The sequence below is a fragment of the Anser brachyrhynchus genome (genome assembly GCF_964034855.1).
Source record: "Anser brachyrhynchus genome assembly, chromosome: 1".
Classification (NCBI taxonomy): Eukaryota; Metazoa; Chordata; class Aves; order Anseriformes; family Anatidae; genus Anser; species Anser brachyrhynchus.
The window spans coordinates 202,555,442-202,582,279 of record NC_137694.1 but is presented as its reverse complement, the minus strand read 5'-3'; the positions used below and the strand labels follow the sequence as shown (position 1 = coordinate 202,582,279).

General features: G+C 38.7%; 1 protein-coding gene across 3 annotated transcripts; it reads left to right on the top strand.

Moving 5' to 3' along the window:
- Window positions 1-428: 428 nt before the first annotated feature.
- On the top strand, window positions 429-26,565 carry LOC308182588 (glutamate carboxypeptidase 2-like). 3 transcript variants are annotated; one of them, XM_080567463.1, is made up of 19 exons: window positions 431-650; window positions 1,575-1,683; window positions 4,363-4,549; window positions 5,342-5,443; window positions 8,445-8,570; window positions 9,783-9,969; window positions 10,797-10,890; window positions 12,136-12,234; window positions 13,363-13,448; window positions 14,502-14,621; window positions 15,966-16,048; window positions 16,287-16,350; window positions 16,889-16,956; window positions 18,929-19,020; window positions 19,808-19,898; window positions 20,720-20,984; window positions 22,189-22,270; window positions 24,832-24,924; window positions 25,929-26,565. In XM_080567463.1, exons 1-19 carry the CDS (start codon window positions 533-535, stop codon window positions 26,116-26,118), a joined length of 2,256 nt encoding a protein of 751 aa, XP_080423589.1. In that variant the 5' UTR covers window positions 431-532; the 3' UTR covers window positions 26,119-26,565. The 3 variants fall into 3 exon arrangements, with proteins under 3 accessions (XP_080423590.1, XP_080423589.1, XP_080423591.1); XM_080567465.1 differs by having other exon boundaries at window positions 453-619; XM_080567464.1 differs by lacking the exons at window positions 18,929-19,020; window positions 19,808-19,898 and having other exon boundaries at window positions 429-650.
- Window positions 26,566-26,838: the final 273 nt, after the last annotated feature.

Genomic DNA, 26,838 nt, shown 5'->3' with positions numbered 1-26,838 from the left:
ATAAATCCACAGGTGCATCTATATCTCTGAATAGAGCCTTTCAGAGAGTATTAGGGTACACTCTTTGATAAAATAAATGTCTTAAAGTACAGTTTTTATTTTTTTTCCCCCTTGTTTGGCCTCCATTATGCCACATATCCTGTGGAGGATAGCACAGCTCTGTGTGAAACAGACACGGTGAACCTAGTGTGGAAATCATTGCTTCACCTCCTGATGGCATTTGAAACGTGGGGTGGCAGGATGTCAAGGATATCGGATAGAGGGGGAAGGCAGGGGAGAACTGGCCACGTCCAGACGGACAGCCAGACCTCGGGAAAGGCTCTGGGCAGGCTGAGGTCCCGATCCCGGGGTAAAAGCCCCTCACGGGTGGCCCAAGGCCCTGTGTGAGCCGCCGAATCAGACATTTGCACCGGGGACCCGCCTGAGGCGGCCGGGGCCCGCCCGCCCCAAGGCGCCGCGGGGCGGGCCAGCGGCGGGACTTCGGCCGGCGGGGCGGCCGCTGCGGGGCGAGGCGGGGAGCGGCTCCGGAGCGATGTGGACGGCCCTCGGCACCCTCTCGGAGCCCCCCGGTCCCAGGGCAGCCAGCGGCCGCTTCTGGGCTGCCACCCTGGGAGCAGCGGTGGGGCTCTTCCTCCTCGGGTTCCTCATCGGTACAGTGCGGACTCACCCGCCGCGGGTCGGGAGGCTCTCCCGGCCGCCCCTGGAGCTTCCAGCCGGGGGAGAGGGCTCGGTGCCGGGCTGAGGAGCGGCCGGATGGGGGGGAAGGTTTGGGAGGGCTTCCAGAAGCCGGGGGATCCGTGCCCGTGGTGAATCCGTAGCCGGCCGAGCCGCCATCTGCCCAGCAGGCGCGGCTGTCTTCCGTCCAGAGTGCCTTTTTGGCTAGTTCTTGTATAATTTAATTTTAAATACGGTAGTTAGGCAAGAGAAATGGCTTTTGTAGTGTGCTTGGGGTTGGTGGAAAGGTCCTGACTGAGTGGTGCCAGCCTGTTGCCTGCTCTGCTCCCCGCCGTGTCCCCGATGTGCCACCTGTGTAATGGCTGCTGCGTTTGCACTGAACACGTACAGCCCCCAGCTTAAAAACAGATGTCAAAAACTTCCTAGACAGGTGTTTCTCTCATCACTTACTCTGATAACGCCGCTAAAGTAAGGGAACGATTCCAGAAAAAGAGCCAGAGAATGAAAAAATAGTTACAGGACATCTGTTCCTCACAAAGGGTCTCTGTTTCTGTGGGTTTTTGTAAAGCTGCTGCCTTTCTGAGGTGACTGACAGCGTGATGTTCTGGTGCTCAAGGAAGATAGATAGGACTCCTCAGCATCTACAGTAAAATGACTGTGATAAATAGATATAATACAGTATTTTATTCCCCTCAATATGTGCCTAGGTAATACGTTGTCTCGCTGTGGTGTGGGACTGCCACTGACATTACCAGGTTGTGGCTGCTTGACTGTGCTATGATAAAAAACAGCTGTAAAATATGCAGCAAAATACTTGTGGTGATACTGAAGAAAAATTATGTGTGTCATGAGGATATTGTTCTGGTGTTTTTACTGTTGTATTTTGCTGTGTTGTGTAGGCTGGTTTGCAAAACCTGTGGAAGAGAAGACATCTTCGAGTCCTCATGGGGAGGTGAAGGCGGCATTTATGGCTGAAATGAAGGCTGAAAACATCAAGCAGTTTCTTTTGTAAGCAATGTGTAGGCTTATTGGTAAAAAGAAAAAAACAAGCAGGAACCAGCTCACAGATATCACCAGACAGAGCATGGTGTACAGGTTTTTTGGCCGTAGGTTTAATCATGTTTTCCAGTGAGCTGAGTGCAGTCCATCTCGGCTCCTTCCAGCCTTATCTGTGTTGAGAACACTTGAGTTGTTGTCAGTAATCTCAATACTTAAAGTAATTAAAAATGGCCAAGTTCTTGTTCAGCCTTTGGTGAATGCTTGTACAGTGATGTAGAGGTTGACCCCTTCTCTTATGTGTGGCCTGTTTCAGCCTAAAGTAATGTTTACCTTACATTGTTTTTTATGGAAAAAATGTTTATTTTGAATTAGGCTGTATGACTAAACTTAAGTTGGGAGAGATTCAATGGAAGATAGCGGGCCACATCAACATAGAAGAAAATCATACTAGTATTTGAGTTTGCAGTTCTTCCTACAGATTAGAACTTCATACCTTATTGTTATTCTCCCTTCTGACTTTCCGACCAAATATATATGTTAATTTAATTATCAATCATCATTCTGACCATGTATTCACTTTCATGAAGCAAGATAGGTTTCCAAGCTTTCACCCTCTGCACGGTGAATAGCTAGAAGAACCATAGTAGATACAGGTTAGTCATCTAAGTACATTAAGCTGTTGATAATAAAACAAACACCTTTTAAGCTGTAGGGTCTTTTTAAGACTATGTTTCCCCAATAATTTATTAATCTCATCTATCTTCTAGTAATTAAATTAGGTGATTTTAGCACGGCTCTGTTTCTTTTATTACATCTTAAAGCTGTTCACTTGTTCCTGAAAATTCAAATAATGAAAGATGGCAATACAGATCTTTTAAAAATATGCTGTAGTTTAATTACTGTAATTAATTTCTTAATTTATGTAGTTAGGAAGCTTTACAAGGAACTTGGTGCACTATTATTTGTTTATTGTAGGGATCTTGTAAACATTGTCTATTAGAAGACTGCAGTATTTGTTAAAATGAATGGTTTTAGGTGTAGACAATAGAACTGGGTGTGCTGTTTATTCCCAGCCTGATTAAATAGCAGGAAGTTCTTTCTTGCTGCAAAACCAAATTACTAGAAAAAAACATTTTCAGTTTATAGATTGTGGCAACCCCACACATTTCATTTTAAGTGCACTTGCCACAAACTTTTGCAAATAAGTTAGCTGGAAAGTACATTCTCTTTACCACATAATAGACACGTACTGGACTATATAAACATTGAAAACCAAATACTTAAGATTTTTTTCAGTTGTCAACCTGTGTTTTGGCTCCTACAATGTCAACTGTTGCTAAAGAACTCTGTAAAAGGAACTTTCTGCCCTCAAAGCTCCCTGTCTCTATGCTAACAGTAAACATTGTATTGCATTTGCTGACATGCAGCCAGTTCTGTGGCGAAACACAGCAGATCTTTGTCACTACTCAGAACTACCCGTGCAGGCAGTCAACAGCTTAGAACAGGAAATGAAGAAAAACACAATATTCAGTTAAATGGGAATATAATACAGGAGAATGTTATTGCATAACTCAAATTGTAATAAAAACCTGAGACTTAAATATTCTAAATCTTAAAGAAAACAGCCATTGGCTCTTTAAAAATAACCGTGGTGTTGGTTCAGTATGTTATCCAGAAAATGGTGCCTTCACAGTACCAGGGACTTCTCTAGCATAGTATTGATACGAGCTGTTGACATTATCAGAAGAACATGGCAGCATTTGGTACGAAAAGCAGAAGTGTATAGTTCTTTTGAAGTAAGTGCTTTATTTGCTGGTTTTAGTAATGCTCACTGGAACGCAAGAAGGAAAAATTTTCCCAACCTTATACCTGTTTCTTATCCAAGAACCTGTTTCCTTCATCAACAGCAGCTGGTGTGACACGTGCGTCTGTGTCATGTTGGTGGCATGGTCATATGACAGGATGAGAACACGATGACAAACCTCATTCAGCTGGGAGATTCTTCAGCTCAGTTCACCACTGGGCCTGCTCAGTGGTCTGAGCAAATTTTCTTTTTTCATGCAGTGGGTTGCTCACCACTCATGGTATCTTTCACTGTTACTGAATCTGGATGTCTCTGAAGTCACAAGGTGCTGAGTTTTCCTGTTCCTTGTTTGTAAGCCACTGTGAACTCTTATTTGCCAACAAGACATGCTCAGAGTGAACTTTTAGATAAATCAGTATTTATGCCAAAATTAATTAAAATAGTGGAATCCAAGGAGAATATCCATCTAATTAAACGCAGGGATCAGAGTAATTACGCACATTTCTAAATTGAATACCTGGAGGTAATTATACTTGATTCTTTTATCGCTTCACAAGGAAGGTCAGTCTCCTTCTGCACAGAAGTGTTTGGCCCAGGGTTGCCCAGAAGACAAGAAATAAACCAAGGACAAGACCCCACAGCTGATGTCATTATGCCGTTCTTGCTAAACCACACTGCTAGCAAGATGTAAACACCTGTGACAAACTGAAACCCTTTGCCTCAAGTTATGTGTAAGATAAATAGATACATAAATTCAGAAGAGTCTGGGTCTTAATTTAGTTTCGGTATGGTCTTATCTGGGGGTTTCTTTCCAGCTAGGCTAAAAAGGGTTTTGATTACGTTCTGCAACGCCTGATTCTGACCAATTGCTTCTTTTTCTCTAGCAATTTTACACAGCTTCCTCACCTCGCAGGAACAAAGGAGAATCTGCATCTGGCAGAGCAAGTCCAAGCTGAGTGGAAGGCGTTTGGTTTGGATTCTGTTCAGTTGGTTCATTACGATGTCTTGCTCTCTTACCCTGATGAAACTAAGCCCAACTACATCTCAGTAATTGATGAGTATGGAAATGAGGTACAGAAAACATCTGTTCTTGCAACCAGGGAAAAAACACCTTCATATACCTGGGAAGACTGGGAGGGAAAGCCATCTTCTGTTCTGTTCATGGTGTTGCACCTGATCAAAAGCTCACGGAAATCAGTGGTTACTGTTTATTTATTTTTTTTCCCTAAATTTGTATCTTTATTTCTTCAGCTGTATGCTAAGAATACTAATAATTATCCTACTTCATGCAGCATACGGACATACATGGATGAAAGGAGAATTATTTATTAGAATTACTTTATGTAATTCAATTGTTTTAAAATTGTTCTTTTATTAAGAAAGAGGAAATCGACCATGGTAAGCATCGTTATTTGTATTGATTCATTATACAGTATTGATGATTGTGCTAGATTCAGTTTCTTGAAGATTATAGAGTTTATGCCTCGAGACTGACAGAAATAAAATCAGTTCATTACAGAGCAGCTCTAGTGTTCATAGAAGCTCTGGGGATGAGCAGAATGCATGAATTTTTTTGTTATGATCTAACCGTCTGTTATGTGCTATATGAGACCACTTTAGAGTAACCTGTGTTCATTTAAAGGAGATTATCTGCAAAGAGTGGAGATGGGATTTGTGAGATCACACGTTGAACCTGCATATGGAAAGTGATGCCCAGTGCTTGTTAAAGTTTTGGTCACACCTCATTCTGAGTTATAAAACTAGTGTCCTTTAAGTTGTAAATGTCTGTGAAATGTGCCTATGTAGACAGTACTTCTTTTTCATGTTGACTGTTTTACATTTTTGTTTCTTCTTTCCCAATAGATTTTCAACACATCATTATCAGAGCCTCCCCCTCCAGGGTATGAGGCTGTTAGTGATGTGGTGCCACCCTACAGTGCATTTTCAGCCCAAGGAGTGCTTGAGGTAAAATAAAATAGTAAAAGAAACAGAGATAACAGAAATAGGAAATGGAAATAGACAAAGATGGAATACTGTAGCATAGTGTAGAGTACCATTGAATGGAGTAGAGTAATCTGAAATTCCTGGATCTTAGGCTTTATTTGTTCAGAACCTGACATATCACCCTTGGGAAAGATGAGCTAGCTTTGATGTCTGTGATTTTTTTTTCTCTAGTTGGAGTTAAAATTGGACTGTTCTGCCTTGTTCTGAAAAAATGTGGAAAGAAATCTTTAAAGTTGACAGCTGCTTTAAGCTTTTCCTGATTATTCTGTGAATACACACCATTGTTTTCCATTTTGGTGAACAAATAGGACTCTTATATTTATGTAGCCAGGTGAAAAAAAATGATTTTCAAAATTCTGCTTTCCAAAGGCTCACACACAGGTATAACTGTGCAAGTTTACGGTGAGTGTGAAAATGGCCTTTGCTAGCACTTCTAGCTCGTGGAAATAGGTGTCACTGTGATCTGAGCTTAACACTAATCCTTTCTATCTTGTACAGATGGTACCAGCTGACGAGCTTTCTTTTATATAGCTGGCCTGTGTAACAGGATTTTTCTATCCTATGAACATTAGTGGATTCAATTATTAATTTATAAGAATATAAATTATTTTTTGTTTGCAGTATCTTTCCTGCCTATACATAGGATAATGTAGGTTGTCAGGGCCCTCTGGAGATCATCTGGTCCAAGCTCTGCTATAAAGTTGGATGTGACTTTGAAACCTGATAACAATGCCTTTAGTCATCATACAGCCCAGTATTAAATTCTTATACTTTCTGAAGTTTGTTAATAAGCTGTGCAAGTCCAGAAGACAAAAGATATCCTGGATTCATTTGCCTCAGATACTCAAAGGAAGCTGGAGAACCAGACGGATAGACTCTCCCTTAGGATATGAGAGCTTTGAGCATTTCAAGAATTGCTGTGGGAATTTTGGAATGTAATATAAGGTCACATTCATGGATTCTGACTTTGTATCTTAACATAATATCCCCCAAAAAAGACAGAATAACTTCACTGCTTTATTTGGTTTCTTGAGAGCTACGGTAATTGATGTGATATGAGAAATAGTAAAAACAAGTTTAAAAAGCTGCAGCTTCCTTCTTTGGAAAATGATTTTATTTTAATTAAATGTGAGAACGTTGCTTCTGAAAGAAACAATACCTAAAAGACAGATTATCTTTTCAAAATACATTGCTTATGTTTCCCTTAATGCATAGTACTTTGACAAAAGCTCCAGGTACCTAGCTAGTGCAGTTAGCAATAATGTTCTTTGGTGAGCACTAGTCTGCATCTATACTGCAAATAGCATAGGAGGGAGCGTGTACATAGCTCAGCAGTGGGAATGCTCCATGGGTTTTGGGCTCTTCTGAGTTTTCCCAGATCTGTTTCTGTACTTTATGTCAAAAGCCGTTCTATTAAACAGATCTAAGCTGTGGAGAGAGAGATTTGGAACTTGCTAAGTGCATTCATCAGTCTTAGGTTTTCTTTGTGCTCACAAATTTTGCAAACAATTCCTGCATAAAGGTCCAAATTCAATGAAGGGAGAAGGCTGTACAGTACCTGCGTGCCAGGGTAACGGCAGTCTTATGAGTAGGACACTTTTCTGGAAAGTGGGAGAAATGGATCAAAGTTCTTCATACTGAGAGACCAGGAGCTCAGCTCTCGTATTTCCTGAGTGAGTGCTCTAATCAGGGAGTTGTGGAAATACCATTGGGCACCATTACAGTTTCCTGCAGTTGCTCTTTAAAAATAAGTGGTAGTGACTGTGTTTTGAAGGTTAAATACTGGCACAGTAGGATAGTAGCTACTTGCCAGTTAGAGTGAGACCCTGCAGAGATGTAGAAATAGCTGCTACTCATTTCTGGTTCTCAGTAAATGGTAGATGGAATATATCCTGGGCTCAGATACAAATTGTCATAATGCATTTTTGTGCTGTGTGGTGTATTTCTATTAGATCCCAATAAACAGAGGAAAAAAAAAACTTTGAGCAGAAGTGTCTTTTAATAGATTTTTTTAGCAAAAAACGTACAAAGTGGTGAAGTCGCATTCTTAAACAGCAGTATTAGTTTCTGTTCCTTCCTTCCTTTTTAAGTGACTGCAAAAGTACCCCCATCTAGGTAATGATGGTCAGAGATAAGATGTGTGCTTGAGACCTCTAACTAAGCTGAAAGAGACCAGACAAGGCATTTTATGAGTCCACACTACATACTCATAGCTTGTATTTTGTAATATTTTTTAAGGGGAGGCTCTACAAACTTGAGGGATTTTATCACATTACTAGGAAATTAAATCGTTGCAGTGCTCCGTTGAGACATTGATACCATTGGTGTAGTTCTTAGTCCTTTTAATGAAAGTTAAAGATGAAGAATTTTCAGAAATGTTAAATGAATTTCCTTAGGGAAGCCTGATCTCCTGTGCAATGTATCAAAGAATGACAGAATCTCCAAGTAAGTACCTTTGAATGTAGTTTCAGAAATTGACAGAGATTAAACAATACAGTAGAAGTTCCAGGTGATTGACAATCAAAATAAATAAGTTACACATAAATAAAGTATTCGTGACTGTGTTTCAAACATGTTATACAATAGTTGGTGTGTGATTCTAGCGCATAGGATGCAATTACTATTTACTGCGATGTCTGGATCCAAAATACCTCCGGCTGTCCAAGACTGCTTACAGCTTAAACAGACTATGAAGAGAAGTAAGGGCCATCCTCTGAGCATTTAATCTCAGTTGCTGATTCAGTCACATCTTATATTCTCCATAGAGGCTGAGGTCACACAGCTTTTGATGGTGTGAGTCTATTAGGAGCCACTTACCTATCTAATTGTCTTAGGATCAAAGAAGAATTCATACAAGAGCCTGTCCTGGAGCCCATTGTTCCCAGCTTATTCTCTTCCTAGATCACACCTTCCTGATACGTTCACTGACATTCTTGTTTCAAATTCTGCCCCTTTCTATCAGGGTGACTTGGTCTACGTGAATTATGGCCGCACAGAAGACTTCTTTAAGCTAGAACGTGAAATGGGAATTAACTGTACAGGAAAGATTGTTATTGCCAGATATGGGAAGATCTTCAGAGGAAATAAGGTAATGACTCTATGTAAGAATGTTACTTTCGCTGTCCTTTGGTTGATTTCAAGAGACTGGAACTCGTTACTAAGGTCTTCTGGAGCCTTTAGTGCAACTGAGTTTTCCATAGAGGTGCATTCAAAGTTGATTCTTCATTAGGAAATACAAAATACTTATTTGATGTGTATATAATACATCTAAAGGATAAATGTAATTAAGTTGGAAAATGTTAAATATTTTAGTATTTATCTGCATACTATATTTTTTTCCAAAATGTAACTAATAAGCTTGGGTAATACACTCTGTGAACTAAACTGTTTTTTCCTGTTAGTTCAGATATACTTTAAGATATCTGTGCTGTGGTTGTTGATAATGGTTTCTGTACACTAGGCAGAGGCAGATCTACATGGAGGTTATTTTAAATTCTGTATTTATTAATTCCATGTCCCTATCACGTGAACATTTTTAAATTACAGTTTTCTGCAGATTTCCGTGGCCTGACAGGAGAGGACATAACCATGTGCGTACTTCAGTTACACACAAGTCATTTCCTCAAAAGGGTTGTAAAGAGACAGTCTCTTGTAAGCGTATTTGGCTCTTGTATGAAAAATAATTTGACCATAACTTGGGCAGGGCTATATTTTGAATTTCTTGATTACTTCAGTGTCAAACACTGAATCTCTTCAGTGGAATGCCAAATCTTAATGAACACTCTTGACTGATCTTCTGCAAGCTTTAAGTGGATAACTCACTGCTTTACATATATGCCATTTTCACCAGTGAAAAGTGACACTTGACTCTTAGTCTGGATCAGGTAATAATTTCGCTAAATTTTTAAAGGTTACCACTCTTCAAGATGCTATCTGAATGGAAGAGACTAAAGAAGGTATCACTGTCTATGAATCATTTATTAAAATGAAATACAAACACATCAGAGTTACTAGTATCTAGAGGGAGTGGCAGTTGTTCTTTGGTTTGGAAGTGAAATGCCCTCATTGACACAGAAGAGTTGATACCTGATATCTATATATATACAACAATAATACATATCTATATAAGCATTTTCAGGAAATTTTATGATATGAGACAATTATGGGACCTTTACTTAGCCCAAGCTATGTAAAAGGCCTTGAGCTATAATCACTGTAATTTTTAATACTTTCTTTTGCCCCTTGAACATTTGTGTCAAACTGTAAAGGTCTGGATAGGAACCAGAGATGTGCTTTGCAGGTGAGGAATGCTGAATTGGCAGGTGCCAAGGGAGTTATTCTGTACTCAGACCCTGCTGACTACTGTGCCTCAGGAGTAGATCCCTATCCAAACGGCTGGAACCTTCCAGGCGGCGGAGCCCAGCGTGGAAATGTGTTAAACCTGAATGGAGCTGGGGATCCTCTGACACCAGGCTATCCTGCAAAAGGTGAGATATCTGTACCCTGGACCATCAAGTACTTTCTAAACTGGTGCTGGAAGTTATTGTGGCACTAGAAATTCATCTGTTTTCTGTACAGTTGCAAAGAAAAAAGCTAGAGTTGGTGATCTTACAGATGAATCCCTGTCTGCCCCCTCAATAAGGGTTCCTGTGAATGCTGTAGGGTATAGGGAGGGGAGTACAGTGCTGTAGGTAGTATGAGGAAACTCCATTCTTTTCCATACCTGCTAGAGAAATGGCTTCTAAACGTCAATGGTTGTACACATTGTGAAAATTAATATCCTGGTTTGTAGAAAAAAAACATCATTTGTATTTTAGCTGTGTCCAAACAAAACCTGGATCTCATTTTGTCCACAAAAATCAGCAAAACAGAATACTAGTAGCCTAGTATATAAAATTATGTCTACATCTCTCTGGCAAATGCTTAAGTTCCCAGCTCAGTGTTCCAAGCATCAGGATATGGGGTCCCTTTTTGTTCTTGTAGTTTCTCTCTGGCTTTTTCTGAAGTTCCTTCAATGGAGAGAAACACTTCTATCCAAAACCATTTCAGTGCAAAAAAAAAAAACCACTAACTAAGAAATTATTTTAAAATTTCCAGGCAGTTCTGAATGCATAATTGTAGATGCTGTGGGAGATTTTTTTTTTTTATTGTGTCTCTGAAAATGTGTTGATGAAGCATGAAGAAGGAAGTCACTGAGGAAATGTCAGCCCAACTTCTAGCGAATTTAAATGATTATCCCTGACTCTTATGCTGTAAATTGTACAGATACCTTCTGGAAGTTGTAAACATGGAAATACCTGTCTTCTGCTTTCAGAATACACCTACCGATTAGACAAAGCCAGTGGTGTAGGTCTCCCAAAAATTCCAGTTCATCCCATTGGCTATCATGATGCTGAGTCATTACTGCGGTAAGTATTTAGTACACATGAGGAATTTTAAACAGACTGTTTAGTGAAAGTGTTAAGAGTATTTGAAAAGAAAGGGAAAAGACTTTTTCACTTCGCTTCTACTATAGTTGTTGAAACAGTATGTTTGTACTTAGGTTCTGTGTAGGAAGTGGACATTCTGTTACCTATTACTGCGTATCAGATACGTGCAAAGGGATTTAGAAAGGGTCCTTTGTAACACATCAAGTATGAACTGCAGTTATAACAATTAGCAATCAAGCATACTGAAGTTATAATATAACTCTCAGTTTGAGTAAAGGCAAGGATTTGTGGAGCTGCCATGGTACCTGCTTTGTGAAAAAGACCAAAAATAAAATCATTGATTTATCCAGGTAAATTCTTACCATGCATCTCTTATGGAACATTATCTGCACTCTGTTGTCAGTTCTATCAAGCTTTCTTTCATCTTTTGTATTATGTTGCATAAATATGAAATGATGCTAGCAAACCAATATAACGATACTGGAAAAAAGGAAGTGTCACAGGAGATTTAGCAGACATATATGTTTCACTACTTTATATACTAAGTATGCAAGTGACATGAAGACAGGCTACCAGCTTTCCAGAGGATGGTATTAAAATTCATAATTATCTTACCAAACCAAATAAATTGAAAAAACTAAGATGCAATTGAGTTAGCAGGTGCAGCATCGTCCTTGTATATTCACCTTGGAACACGAAAAGATGACTTGAACTCGTTATATTTCTTCAATTTTAGACATCTTAAATCACATCAACTCTGTCTATGCTAACATACTAAAAAATGTCTAGAGGCAGGCACTGAAAGACAGCTGCCTGTCCTGTTAAACTGTTAGAATGGCCCAAATAACTCACTCCTGAATAAACTGTAAATGCAGTTCAAGACAGTAGAAATGGGCCGTTTTCAAGAGGCAGTTTGCTTGCAAAACCCTTGCAAGCAAAGACTGCTTTCCAGGACAGCTGTAGACTGTTCCAAGCTGACCTCAGAGTGCCGGAGAATTCCTCTATGTTATTTACTAACATTAATGTAGCTAAAAATACAGATTAATCCCTGTGAAAGCTTATAGTACAAAATGTTTAAGACTGTGACCCATCACTGTGGTCTACATTTGTATGGGACTTAACAAAATTAGCAAAATGTGGTTCTGGTTCCTCATTTGTCTTTGGTGTTCTTGTAAGATGACTATAACTAATAATGGTAATACTTTTTTTTTTTTTTCATAATAGGAATATGGGAGGATCTGCACCACCACATAGTAGCTGGAAAGGCAATTTGAATGTGTCTTACAACGTTGGTCCTGGTTTCACATCAAATTATTCTACAAGGTCAGTTTTGTTTCATAAGGAACTTGTTTGAGATCAGAGAAATATAGGTAGAGAATTTGATGAAAAGTAGAATAGTTGGGGTTATTTGCATCATTCCTTTGATTCTGACCATTTTCTGGGATGAAAAGCTCTCAGTGCGAAGCTGCAGCAGATTTTCATCTAATTGGGTGGATATGACCGAATTGCTTTAGTTTCAAGCTAATCTTGAGCCAGGTTCACTTGGAAAACATCTAGCTTTTCAAACAAACTATTTAATTAGAGTGGTTACTTTTCAGAGAACTGAATTTGTGTCTTTTAAATTCATGCGGGTCCAGCTTTTGATTTTACCAATTGCCGTATCTAAAACATTATAAACTACATGCTAAGTTTTCCAGAAATAAATGCTTTAAGTGCAGTGTCATTTTTATTGCTTTAGATTTGTATTTAAACTGATTTAGTAATTACAGTTTAGGATTAAGTCCAGGTATTTCACTATTGGCTGCATTGTTTTGTTGACTTCAATATGAAACATTTGACCTTTTCTCTCTGTCTTAGTCAAACCGTGTGAAAAATTCTTCCTGAAAAAAAAAAATTAAAAAAGGCAACCCTTGAGGATGAGTTGTTGCACCTTCAACTGTGTAGTGGATAAACAAAGTCTCTGACACAGCTCAGGCTGTCTGATTTTTGTGGTGTCTGAGGTGTCACATCAGTATGATCACATTGACTGTGTTGGAGTTGGTTCTGATTTATACCAACCTTGAGATTCGATTCAACTATTTACCTTCTTAATATTAGATAGTATTCATTTTTCTTTCACTCTATCAAATTTAAGAACTAGCTCCTAGCAAAAAAAAAAAAAGAAAAAAAAGAAAAAAAGAATTTGGACCTCTTGAAATCGTTATCCATATAAATCCTACTGACATCACACATTTCAAGAGCCAAATGCTGTTTGTTCTCAATAGCACAAGTATAAATCTGAAAAAAAAAAATTTACACTGAAATATTTTCAGATTTACTTTGGTTTAACAGTGGGTAAATTTAGCCGAAATCTTTTCATTACACTTTATATTGTACAGTTTTTGAAGGTGTTGATGTTTTAATATCTAATCTGGTGGATATTCTGTTTGGATTTTCTTCCTAATGCACTAGAAAGGTGAAAATGCACATTCATAGCAACAACAAAGTAACAAGGATTTACAATGTGATTGGTACCATCAGAGGCACAGTTGAACCAGGTAAAATCGTTTGTCTTCAGTGTAATGTGAGTGTGCAATGACTTCTACCCACACTTCAGAGTTAGGGGAAATGAGGAAGATAATTTTCTCTGAAATACTGGACTGTGTGATCCTTTGTGTTGAAATATTTACTGCAGCAGATTTCCTATGTCTCGGAGTATGTCAGCACTTTCACTATACATGCTGATTTTTCAAGGGGAAGTCATACCCTAGACAGAAATATTTTGCTTCAGGCAGGTAATTTTGCAACTGAAAGAATACTCTTAAGTGGATATTTTTCCCTACTAATGGAGAAACAGTATTATCAATCATATGAGTTCAAAAACAAATGGAAATGGGGTATAATAGTACAAGTCCTGAAAGATTTTGCATTCCATCTGAACACATCATTTCCACCACTATTAATTTATTGCCTGTCTTACAGTCTCCTGTAGCCAGTGAGATCTTTACACTATAAAAAAAACAGATATATAGACATCCCTAGAATGATAACAGCATTTCATCTGTAACTGCAGCACTTCTCTGTTGCCTGAAACAAAATTGTTAACCATATTGTGGTATCACGTAGATCTAGTCTGACTTGGATCATATTAATCACATTTCCATCCTGATTGTAGGCATTCCTTTTTGTGATTGGTAATATATATACCCAGAGAAATACACACTTTAATGTTGTGAGTTGTCATGCTGTACAAAAATGATTAGTTGGTCAACTTCACCACGAAACACAGTATTGTAAAATGTGAAAAAACGGTTCTGTCTTCAGAGGAAAGGCACAGTATTTCTAATAGTAGAAGTAGAATAGTAGAATTTAGGAGATTTTACGTATATGGGATTGAATTACTGTGCTTGACAATTTTTTTAACACTTGTTGAAAATGCAGAAAAATGTCTTTGGAGATTTAAAATGTCTTTTGCCTTTCCATTAAATGTATGATAAACTAGTAAGCTTTGTTACCTGATGCTTACACATTTACATGGAAAACTAAAAATTACTTCCAACTAACAGCACTATGGATTTTTTTTTTCTAAGTAGACTTCCCTGTTTCTCTAGACAGATATGTTATCCTGGGAGGCCACCGTGACTCGTGGGTGTTTGGTGGTATTGATCCTCAGAGTGGAGCAGCTGTGGTTCATGAGATTGTGAGGAGCTTTGGAAAACTGAAAAAGGAAGGTAATTGTAATGAAATACTAAAGCACACTAAAACCACTGCTGTCAACAGTGCCCATTGATATGGCTGGGATTGCAGCATGTGCTTAAAAGTAAACGTGTATCTCTCTGATCTCTCAGATAAGCACACTGCTCTGCAGCTGTTAACTAGTTCCAGTTACAACCCATCAGTATTTCTGAATTATTTCTACTCAAGAGAAAATACATCTGAAAGAAAACAAAACACAAAGTGGAAGATGTGAGGATAAAATAAGTGAGACGTTCAGATACAACTGATTGCTGTGTATTTGGTGCTGATCATACCGGATGTTTCAGTGGTCCTACAAAACTGGTACCATGGTGGTCTTACCAACAACTCTTCAGCAGGGCAGCATTGGGAGTCTTCTGATCGCTTGACTCTAGTTTGGAGAAAGACTCAAGGACGAATAAAGTCTGTGCAATGCAAAGAATGAGCTGTGCAAGCATAGTATAGGAGGTAATGGTTAAAAATACCTCAAACACAGTTACATTACAATAGGAAAAGAATGTGAGCTGTGCCAAATTTCTGCTGTTGTCAGAGCAAATGCTGTTACCCTCCCTGACATCCCATGGAAATAAGCTTTGACACAACTCAAATACTGTGCTATAGGAACTTTCTTTGCCTACCCACTGCGCTTAAAACCTATTAGCATTCAGTTTTCTTCCCATTCCCTTGAAGTTATTGTATGTCAGGGGAATCAAGGGAAACTCTCCTTAGAATGCAAGTTGAAAATAAATCAAAAAAAAAAAAGTTGAAAGGTAGCAAAGACTGAAAGGTTCTAGTAGCCTCAAACTTTGGGCAGAGACACAGAGGCAAGGCAATAGAGCCTGTGCCATTTGGCCTGGGTTTAAATGCAGAACTTCAAGAGAAAGGTCTTTGCTTTGAAAGTTACAAGGAATTCTGTAGGTATTGAAATCTGGTATTTGGGAAACAGGTCAAAGAAATTCAGTAATAGATATGAAAATTTGCTAAACACACTTTTCTTAAAAAGTAGACATTTTAAAATCTGCACTAAGTTGAATTGAGCAAAAAGAAAAGCTTTCTTTCAAGCATTTATGCATATGCACATTATTTTTTCTTGTTCAGAGTTAAATTTTAGAAATTTTTGTTGAGAGAAGAGCAAGCATACATTTTTATCATCATATTGAAGCAATAGATTGCTAAAAAAAAATTAGCAAGGCATTATTAGATTAGTAAGGAAGCTTTTAAAGTTCCTTAAACACACCTCTTTTTCCACAAATCAGGATAAAAGATGACACGCACACACCCCCAAGTGACACAAGCTGTCTTTATTTCTGTAACACACTTTTCATGGTCTTTTATTGCAGGATGGAGGCCAAGGAGAACAGTGATATTTGCAAGCTGGGATGCAGAGGAATTTGGCTTGTTAGGATCGACAGAATGGGCTGAGGTAAACTGACAGTGTTAAAAGAGAAATTTTCACAGTGGCAGATCTTTGAGAAATCTGTGCCAGAAAGAAGCACTCCCTCTTTCCCTTGCTCTCTCTCTTTGTTGCACTTAGGAACTACCAGGGCTCATTGCAGTAGGTTATATGATGTCTTTCCCAGAAACAGCTGTTAGTTCTGGGGGTGGGAAAATCGTTCTGGGAGAAAAAGTTCATCAACATCTTCTTTCTCTTTTCCTCATAGGAAAATGCCAAACTATTGCAAGCACGCGGAGTAGCTTATATCAATGCAGATTCCTCTATTGAAGGTATATTGTTTCGATTTGTGTTTTCTAGTAGTGGTGGTATATACAGGTGACCAGGAGGCAGTTTAACTTGGAGATCTATGAAAGCTCCAACATGATAATGTTGTTGCCTTAGTCCAGGAGGAGATAAGGAAAGAAACTGTCCCAGAATCATAAAGTATCCTTCAGGTATTCCTGTTGCTTCAGGGAAGATGTTTACAGCAGCTGAACTATTTGGGAAATCATGGGGAGGGACAAGTGTTGTGCCTCTGTCAGCAGTTTTATAGCAACTCTTGAGTCTGCATCCGCTCTCATAATGTATGTAATCAACATAGGGACATAGGAAAAGCTCTGAGAGTTGCCTCAAAAGGTGGGCTGTAATTCGTCCTAATTAATACAAATGCATTAACTAGATCACAGGAGGAGAACCCTTATGCAAGGAGAATCAGCTTGTTCCTTGTAGCACATGTAACTCTCTAGTCCCTTATCAACAAATAATGGCACAAAGGTTCAGCTGAGTTGAACTTGCTTCTTCATACAAATAATTTTTCCTATTTTTCAGGAAACTACACACTAAGAGTGGATTGCACGCCACTGATGTACAAACTAGTGTACAGTGTGACCAAAGAGGTAATATTGCTTGAATTTTTTAGCCAGAATGTTCAGTACTCACTCACTGGCTGGGGCTCTGTGCATAAAATATGATGTCAGGTGTTGCTTTCTTTTCTAACTGCAGTCACCTTCTTTAAGTCAACAGCTTTTTTCCCAGGAGTGGCAAATGGATTTCAAATGTATACCTTTAAATTATTGGCTATTCCTGATTTTTTATCTCTTCATGTGAAAGTTCTCCTTCTGAGAACAGAGAAATAAAGAAATTCCATGAGCCAGGGAACAAGGACAAGCACAAATGTGGCTGCCCAGTCCAACAGCTCAGGTGCCCGTGGTAGTGGAAGAGTCTGTCTGTCTCCCTTTAGGCAGGGTAAGACATTAGGGTTGCTAAAGTGTTGTTTGTAACATGATGTGACAGGTTGGGTCAATGTGCTCATCTTCCATGGATCCTGTTAGGTACTCATTGGCTCTGCCCATGATGCTCTCACACGTATTTATGTGGCACATAAAATTAAAAGGTGGGGACCTTTCTCGGGAAATAGCATCTCCGTCTTATATGTAAGATGTTCCTTGCTTTGAGAGTGGGTCTTAGAGGCTGATACTAAGGGCTTTTTATTTGTTTCTTTTCTGTTCAGCTGCATCAAAGCATGAGCATTTATTTCATCTTCTGTGTATTTTATATATATACATGTAATATACATTTAACTGCTATGTGTATTCTGTGAATTTACTGTATCTGTCGTCATCTGCTGTGTCTGCTTCACCCATCTGTCTTTTCCAAGGTCAATACTTTGTTGTCTCTTGGGAGCTGACATTAGTCTGCAATAAAAGTAAGGGAAGGGTAGTAACTCAGTATAATAATTTTCTGGCAATTGCAAGAGAACAAATAAAATTTAACTGTTAAAATTAGATGCCCATTTACAGATATTTCTGTCTAGAACTGCAGAAAAGCTGATCACCTGCAGTTCCCATGGTAACTTGTGCTAAATGCGGTTGTTCAGAACTGTCAGAAAATCAGGTCATTAGAGTCTCAGTTTGGACACCAAGAGCTATCATTAAAATGTTGACCTAAATACCAGTAAACATGGTTGAATAACTTCCCAGAGCTGGGAAACAGCAACAAAGGCTGATGAATGCGTGTTACTACACTTGCTGGGTAGCTGATGTTTGAAGGGAATGCTAATCAGGAAGGAGGTCCTGTGTAACCCCATCCAAAATGAATCTGTAGCAAAAAGCATTAACGCTGTTCTGTAAACAATCAGCTCTGTGGCCAGATAGCCAAACATGCTTTATTTTGACTGTTATTTTTGAGAAATTCTTAGAAACACATAAAAAATTAAATATAGTTATTGATAATTCTTAATAAAGACAATAAAACCTTAACTGCCAATCAATAAAAAAGATAAATACACAGTGTTTATTTTGCTCAATAATCTGTGAAGTACTCTGAAAATAGCAATAGGAATGATCTTGATAATGATGATGACTTGTATAACTCTGTTGCACCTATGATGATAGAAGCAACTTCTACTGTACACTTTGTCCTTCTAAGGTCACTACTGCATCCATGGAAATAATTTTTGTGAGCTAAAACAAGGATGAAGCAATTTTGAGTTAACCCAAGACAGAATTGTTTGAAATTTCCTGCCAAACTGAAACAGGAAGTTTTTTTAATGATTTTTATGTTGAATATTTAGATTATATGACTGAAAATCTCATAAAGAAATACCAGAGTGTAAATACTGATATGAAATGTTTTGCTTTTCTTCTGTTTTTTTTTTTTTTCCATCTAAAAAGTTGCCTGTTTTTATTCCTTTGAAAAATGCTGTTCATATAAAAGGTTAAAGTGAAAATGCAGAAGGGTTGAGGGACTTAAGAGTGTTACTTATTCATTTCCCTAGGCCATAGCCAAGTTATGGCAGGTTGTAGTTTTGCTGATTGGTAACATTTAAAATTGTACCCTTCGTCTTCTTTTGCCATGCATATTTTCTAGATACCAAGTCCTGATGAGGGGTTTGAAGGAAAATCTCTCTATGAGAGCTGGTATAAAAAAAATCCGTCAAGAGAATATAAAGAGGTTCCCAGGTCAGTTACAAAAGAAAATCAAAACTTTGCTGGAACTTATTGTAAAGTGTGGGTTTTTAAAAAATATATACACTTGAAAAACTGGGCACTTGTAAGAAAGAGTATTTTCAGCCGGTATAGATTTCAGAATTTTGTTGATTGCAGCTCGTACAGTGTTCTACAACATTTTCGTGAACTTGCTGTTGTAGCATGAACAAGAGTCTTTGTGTATGAAAAGTAAAATGTTGATTTAGTTTATAGAGATTTAGACAAATAAGGGTGGTGTGCACAAGCCAGTGGCAGAAGTACAAGATGGTAATGCAGACCTACCCTTGCACTTGTTTCCAGTCTCCTGGAAGGCCTCTGAGTTTGGCTGAGGAATATACCAGGCAGGTTCTTAAAACACTCTACTTCAAAATTATCAGGGTTCCTTTACTGAATCTCATGTATGGGGTTGTGCTGGTACTGTTCTGTTTTCTCTGAGCTTAGAGCCTGGGGTAGTGGAAGTTTAACAGGAGTTCATTGGGTCTGTCTTCTCAATGATTAAAGACAGTGAGTTAAATTCTCCCCTTGAGTGTTTGATTTCTCTCCAGTGACTCTGTCACTTTGAGAATACAGTTGTTGGTAGGAGGTACATGCAATGCTGGAGTCCAGGCAATTCACAGTTATTGACAGAAAGAGCGTGCTAGGGAAAGACTGCGTAGTGACTGTGACTGGAGAAAATTAGCTATCACAGTACTTAGAAACAAACTAAAAAATATATTTTGGGTATTGTCACTCAAGGCGTTTTCCTCTTTCTTGTTAAAAGAATAAATAAATTGGGTTCTGGCAATGACTTTGAAGTCTTTTTTCAACGTCTTGGCATCGCTTCAGGCAGAGCACGTTACAGTAAAAACTGGGTAAGTCTGTGTCTTTGTAATTACATCTCCCATGTAACTGCCTGAATAATATCAACTGTGTAATTGAGCCATTCAGTCTGTCAGCTTTTTGGAGTCAGCTTAGTGTGTCAGAGTGTTCATTAGTGTGTTCATTACTAGAACTCTGTGCTACTACAACACAAATATTTAATAAATGGGAATGGTCAGCTTGGTGTCAATCAGACAAGAGAAGGAGACCTTTGTTTAGAGTAACTGGATGTGCTCAGAATTCCCTATGGCTGATGAAGGCATGGGTGGCTTCTGATGGCTTCTGAATGAATTGGGGTGGCTTACAAAGCTTTAAATTCAAAAATGGTTCATGTTTTGTGAAGAGTATAAGTTTGACTCTGGAGCATGCTGTAAAATGAGACCAACTGAGAAACATTCAAGGAACTATCTATTAAATGTGATCTTTTCCTCTGAAAAGACATAGCCAAAGACATAAACAGAAATGGCAGTTGAGATCCAAGCAATGAGAGGAACGGCAACCTTAACTTAATTCAGCCTACTAACAGTTATGTGTCTGCTATTAGCTACCTTCTTAAGGACCTATACCTGGTTAATGTCTCTGAGTGACCATCTCATCATAGGTTGATGTCTAGGAGAGCCACCACTGAACAGTTCTTCTCATTTGATTGTATGTAGTGGCTACAGCGGATTCCAACCCTAATGATTCTATGATTCATGTGACCTGAACATTTAACTTTACAGTGCCTTGAATCCCACAGCAAAGGTTTCAAGCAAACCTAAAGTATCCACCACTGTCAGAAATTAATGGTTTTGTTTGGTTTTGTTTGTTTCAGAGTGTAGAAAAGTATAGCAGCTATCCAGTTTACCACAGTGTCTATGAGACCTATGAAATTGTGGAGAGGTTTTATGATCCCACTTTCAAGAATCATCTGACAGTAGCTCAGGTACGGGGAGGGCTGGTGTTTGAGTTGGCCAACTCTGTTGTGCTTCCTTTTGACTGCAGAGATTACGCGTCAGCTGTGAGCAACTATGCTCATATCATCTATAATATGTCAAGAAATCATGAAGAGCAACTGGCAACATACAATGTATCCTTTGGTATGTATGGTCCGTAATCACATTCCTCTGTTAGTGCTAGCAGTGCCTTATCTTAATGTATAAGCCTTGGTCAGGACTTGGTATTTGCCTTGTGATGTACAAATGGTAAATAATACAAGAGCCACACCCTAAAATAATTTGAAATGTGACTGTGTTTTTCAATAGTGTGCCATTGCTTTACCACGTAGAGCTAACAGTTCCCATCACGTGTTCTTTTACCTGTGCATGTTTCATCAGTGTTGCTGGCACGATACCTTTGTCTTGGTCCCTACAAAAATACTGCTTTGTGGCTTATAGTGCTGAACAATTCAACGGTGATCGTAGGATACTTGTGATTAGAAGGGGTCTCAGGAGGTCTCTAGGTCAACCTATCCAAGGCAGGGTCAGCTCTGGGATCAGACTAGGTTGCTCAGAGCTTTGTCCAGTCTGGTTTTGAAGACCTCTGAGGACAGAGACTGCACAACCTCCCTGGACAACAGTGCTTGCATGTGCTTAGGGTGAAAAAGTTTCTCCTTATATCCAGTCAGAACCTCTGTTACATGAGTTTATGGGCACATGATGGCAACTTTAAGCATCATGAGTAGTTTGAGGGTTTGTTCAGGCAGGAGTGGTTCATCCCCATGCTACGGTAGGGATCTTGTGCTGGCGCATGGAATTTTGTTTCGGGTAAGAGAGATTCACAATGCATCTGCTGGCTGAGAAGCATTCATTTTATGGGCAACGTTATACACTGTTCTGTTTAGGACTGGACTGCTAACGACATATAGTAGATGTGCCTATGCACGCTCGCTTTCTTTTTCTCTCTCCCTCCCTCCTTCCCTCACACTCACTCAAAACTCCTTTTTGTGTGGCACGACATAACAGTAAAGCACAGGTTGTTGGGCTCTATAAAACTGCACAGCTACCTGAACAGTCTGGTTCTGGCAATCCATGCTCTAGTTTTTGGTACTTCTGTACATTCTTCAAGCATCAAATATTAAACAGTGTTCCCAAAAATACTGATTTCTATTGTCTCCAAGGCAAGTTTTCACACAGAATTACATAGTTTTTAATGTCGGAATATGGGGTTACTTAATTTTTGTTCAGCGAGAATGATCAGATCATGATCACAGTGAAAGATAAGCAGTTTTAATTTGAAGAATTTGATTTGTTAAATGGTTCCTTCAGAATTTAAAGTTAAATGCTTCCTTTTTGCTCCCACCAGATGCTCTGTTTTCAGCTGTGAAGAATTTTACAGAAGTGGCTGCTAACTTTCATGACAGGCTGCAGCACGTAGATATCAATAAGTAAGTTTTTTCTTCCAGCTGAATCTATGTAGTCCTCTGGGCTCAGAGGGAATTGTCTTCACTTGCATTTAGTCCCCTGAATAACCTTGAAGTCCTTATGGATTCTTGTCTTTAAGGATCTTGTTACTCTAGGAAACAAACTATAGAACTGTTGAACTAGTGAACATCAGAGGCACTGCAGAGCCTGGGAATCTAGCTATTTTAGCTTTGAAAAGTGTCCAAGCTAATGAGTGTTAATTCTGCTCAGGAGCAGCACCAGGATGTGACAAGACTATTGGTTAGCATGAGCAGAGCCAGCTCAGGTGTGTCACTTCCTCCAAGTACAGACACATCCTAGGACTGTGTCACTGGATTATCATTAAATAACTAATGATGACTTGTAGTCTTCGTTTGCCAGCACTCTAGTTTTCAAGTTACTGATACTACTTAATGAAAAAAAAAAAACAAACATCTGTACCATGCATGTAGTCATGGCAAGCTTTTTGACAAGTTTTCCAAAAATTCTGTATATCATCTATTCCATAATTTGCACTTGCATTAATTCATTCTTTGTAGGCCATGCCCAGAATTAGAAACTATGCTTCCTTCTGTATATACATATGTGTATGTTGCATTTATTGGGAAGAATATAATTTAGCTGTATGCTTGCCCTTATGGACGACTAAATGAGAATAAAAGCCATCCTTTTAATGGCAGCAACTTTTGAGATAAGTAAATTAACAATTATCTCATATGCAAAATATTACATTTACGGCATATGGTACATATGATATTTATGTGAGCTTTATATTTCTAGAGCATTTACACTTCATCATGTTACTAGAAAAACACTAATTTGGATGAGCAGAAAAATTGTCTTTTAAGTTAGAACACAATTAGTTTTCTGTTTTATGCTCCATTTACAAATCATAACTTCTGTCTCTACTGTCAGATCTTTTCTGTTTTATTGTGATTTTGTAACTTCTGTCAGTTATCACAGCTTACATACTTATTTATCATGTAAATTTCAATTTGTTTTTCTGAATCACAAAAGTGTATCAATAAACATAGTAGAAGTTTCAAAATACTGTTAACCTTTGTGATCCAGTGTGGAAAATAACATGTCCTGCAGAATTCTACAGCACGTTAGCAGTTGATAAAGTTCACTTCAAAATAATTTCATTGATGGAGGGCCTAAAGATAAGCATTAATTCAGCTAACCTGATTCACTTTCCATTTACACCCATGTAAACTTGAAACAATTTCATTCACAGTAGTAGAATCACTCCAGACTTACAGTGATATCAATTTTACCACTTTTTCTTGGTGAGTGCTTTTCACAGAATCATCTAGGTTGGAAGAGACCTCCAAGATCATCTAGTCCAACCTCTGACCTAATACTAACAAGTCCTCCACTAAACCATATCACTAAGCTCTACATCTAAACGTCTTTTAAAGACCTCCAGGGATGGCGACTCTACCACTTCCCTGGGCAGCCCATTCCAATGCCTAACAACCCTTTTCAGTAAAGAAGTTCTTCCTAATATCCAACCTAAACCTCCCCTGGCGCAACTTTAGCCCATTCCCCCTCGTCCTGTCACCAGGCACGTGGGAGAACAGACCAACCCCCACCTCGCTACAGCCTCCTTTAAGGTAACTGTAGAGAGCGATAAGGTCGCCCCTGAGCCTCCTCCAGACTGAACAATCCCAGCTCCCTCAGCCGCTCCTCGTAAGACTTGTTCTCCAGACCCCTCACCAGCTTCGTTGCCCTTCACTGGACTCGCTCGAGCACCTCCGTGTCCTTCTTGTAGTGAGGGGCCCAAAACTGAACACAGTACTCGAGGTGCGGCCTCACCAGAGCCGAGTACAGGGGGACAATCACTTCCCTAGCCCTGCTAGCCACACTGTTTCTTATGCAAGCCTACAGGAAGTTACTTTAGATGTAAACTACCAAACCCACATATAGTCAGTATATTCTTCTTCACAGTTCTTGTATTAAGCATCAGTAGTATGCCCAGAGCTATTCAAAGCACACAGAAACAGATGGTCTCTGCTGAAGGGAATTTACAATCTGCTATCAGACAAACACAGTTCTTGGATGACTCAAAAGATGATTCTAACATCACAAGTTTCCTGTTTCTCAGATGTTGTAGTTTTACATATAGAAATAAATGTGATTTATTTGAAGTAATTTGCTGCTCGCTGGCTTTGTAGAAAATGAGGTTTTGTACAAAAGAAGAGAATGGTTTGTCCAAGCATCCTAATGAAAAGGAAGTCCAGGAATAAAGTGCAGCATGAGAGAAAATACCTGAAAGGCTTTCTTCTTTTACCGTATTTCTTGGCCTTTAAGAAAAGCTTTAAGAGACTTTCATGTTATAAGCCAGGCTGTCTCACAGTATAGAGCAGCATAATTCTCTTGTGCAGGTTAGCTGTCATGCTCTGTCTGCTGTGGGCTACACTTGAAATTCAGCATTGTAGATGTACTGTCCTTCATAAATCCACAGCTGTATCCATTATGGCACAGAAGGAAAGTGGGCCAAACACTCTGTAGCTAACGTGTTCTTGTCTTGTTTTGCTTTTAGCCTACTTGCTGTCAGATCATTAAATGATCAGCTCATGTTTCTAGAAAGGGCTTTCATTGATCCACTTGGATTACCTGGAAGGCCATTTTATAGGTAAGAAAGACTTATTTTTTACATTATGGCTGAAGAACTGTATGAGAATTCCTTTATGATTTATAGGTCTCTAGATGGAATTGTAATGGTTTTATTCAACGTAGTAAAATTAGATTAAATAGGACAAATAAGATTGAAAAGCAAAAACAACGTTAGGGAAAACTTCAGTGAGATACTCTGTACAGAGTAGGAGTCCTATTTTAAGCCTATTCTGGTCAGTAAACCCATTTCCATTGATTTTAGTGGGCTTCTAAACAGATCAAAAAGTTCGTCTGTTGTCTCAGCTCAAGTCATTTCACCGGTAAAGGAAGTTGGGATTCAAAGTGAAATAGGGTATACTTGAAGCATCTAAAATTTGACCTGCCATAGCAGAACAGCCATGCTAGAAAATACACCGTAGAGGGCAGTACTCCAACAGCCGTGAAGTGAATTCACTAGTTCTCTCTTCCAGTTCAAGAAATAAATCTTGTTTGAGAGGCAGAATAGTTGAGTCAAGCCTAGCTTTTTGGTCATTCCAACCACTCTGTATTCAGATCAGTCATCTTTCCACTAAAAAGTTCCACTAAAAATTAAGTGTAGAAAGAGAATGTAAGATCTACAGTCCTTAAATCTCTCATGACTTCTGGTTAAAAATCTGTTGAGAACAGTCAAAAGCCTTAAAGCGTGCCTGTATCTGTCAAAGACTGTGTACATCTGTGAGAAAAGGTGCTGGCTTGCTTATTATTTTTTTTTAATCTTTCCCTTTCATCCAAAAAAAAAGAAAGAAGAATGCTTTAGTCAACTCTATCTCAAGTCTTAGCTACAGAGTTCTTGCATTCACGTGGAATAATGTAGCTCATTTTATTTTCTTGCTTAACAGACTATAGGCACTATTGCTGCAATGATACTATTTATTTACCCCTTCAGTGTCAAAAATTTTAGATTTGTATAGAAAATAATATTTTATTTTCCTAATACAGTATATTATTGTGTTTTGCTTTTTTTTCCCCTCAACTTCCCTACAGACATGTTATCTTCGCTCCAAGCAGCCATAACAAGTACGCAGGAGAATCATTCCCAGGGATCTATGATGCCATGTTTGACATTAAAAACAAACCCAATCAACGTGAAGCCTGGGAAGAAGTTAAGAGGCAAATTTCCATTGCTGCCTTCACTGTACAGGCAGCAGCAGGAACACTGAAGGAAGTAGCTTAAATATCAACAACGTAATCATCAGCGAAGACTACAGATAACAGCTTGCAGACGCCTCAAAACAAGAACTTCTAAAACACTAAGAGGATTATTAGAAAGAACACAAAACCCAGATAGTCTTGTTCTTTGCAAATAATATAACCAAGTGCAATGCATTTAGCAGTGTTAAGGTAAAGTAATCCATTCTGAGAGCTCGGGCTTTAGATAAGTTCTGAAGTGAGAGTCTACATTTAAAAAAAATCACTATTTTTCTGTGTTTCATATTTCAAGAATTGCTAACCACTGGCTTTATTTTCAGAGCTGTGAGTTTTGCCTGCTTGATTAATTTCTATAGTAATCCTCATAATGCATTAGGAAAACAAAAGACATTTCATGTTTTTATCAGTTTCTATCTTTGTTGTCGACTTTCTATTTTTTACCTTGGAATTGCATAACATATACAAGATAACCTTTTCAGCTCTCCTTTTATGTGAAGATTCACATATGAAGATGGGAAAACTGTCACATGCTGCGTGAGGAATATATCATGATCTTAAGAAATTTGGGGCTGCCAGCCCAAAATATTCATCCCTGATGTTCTTCTCTTTATATGCAGAGTCTTTCAGCTGTTTGCAGGTAGAGTTGCGCAAGAAGCCTTCTAGTCACCAGAGTGAAAACAAGACAAAAGCATCTTGTCAGACTATTATGATCTCACAAAACATGTCTTTCAAGATGAAGACCTAT

Bases quoted from the DNA above. Each gene is read 5' to 3' on its own strand.
- LOC308182588 (XM_080567463.1), top strand. From the start codon at position 533: ATGTGGACGGCCCTCGGCACCCTCTCGGAGCCCCCCGGTCCCAGGGCA. The intron at 12,235-13,362 runs GTCAGTTTTGTT...CTAATGCACTAG, and splicing joins ACATCAAATTATTCTACAAG to AAAGGTGAAAATGCACATTC. The intron at 16,351-16,888 runs GTATATTGTTTC...CCTATTTTTCAG, and splicing joins TGCAGATTCCTCTATTGAAG to GAAACTACACACTAAGAGTG.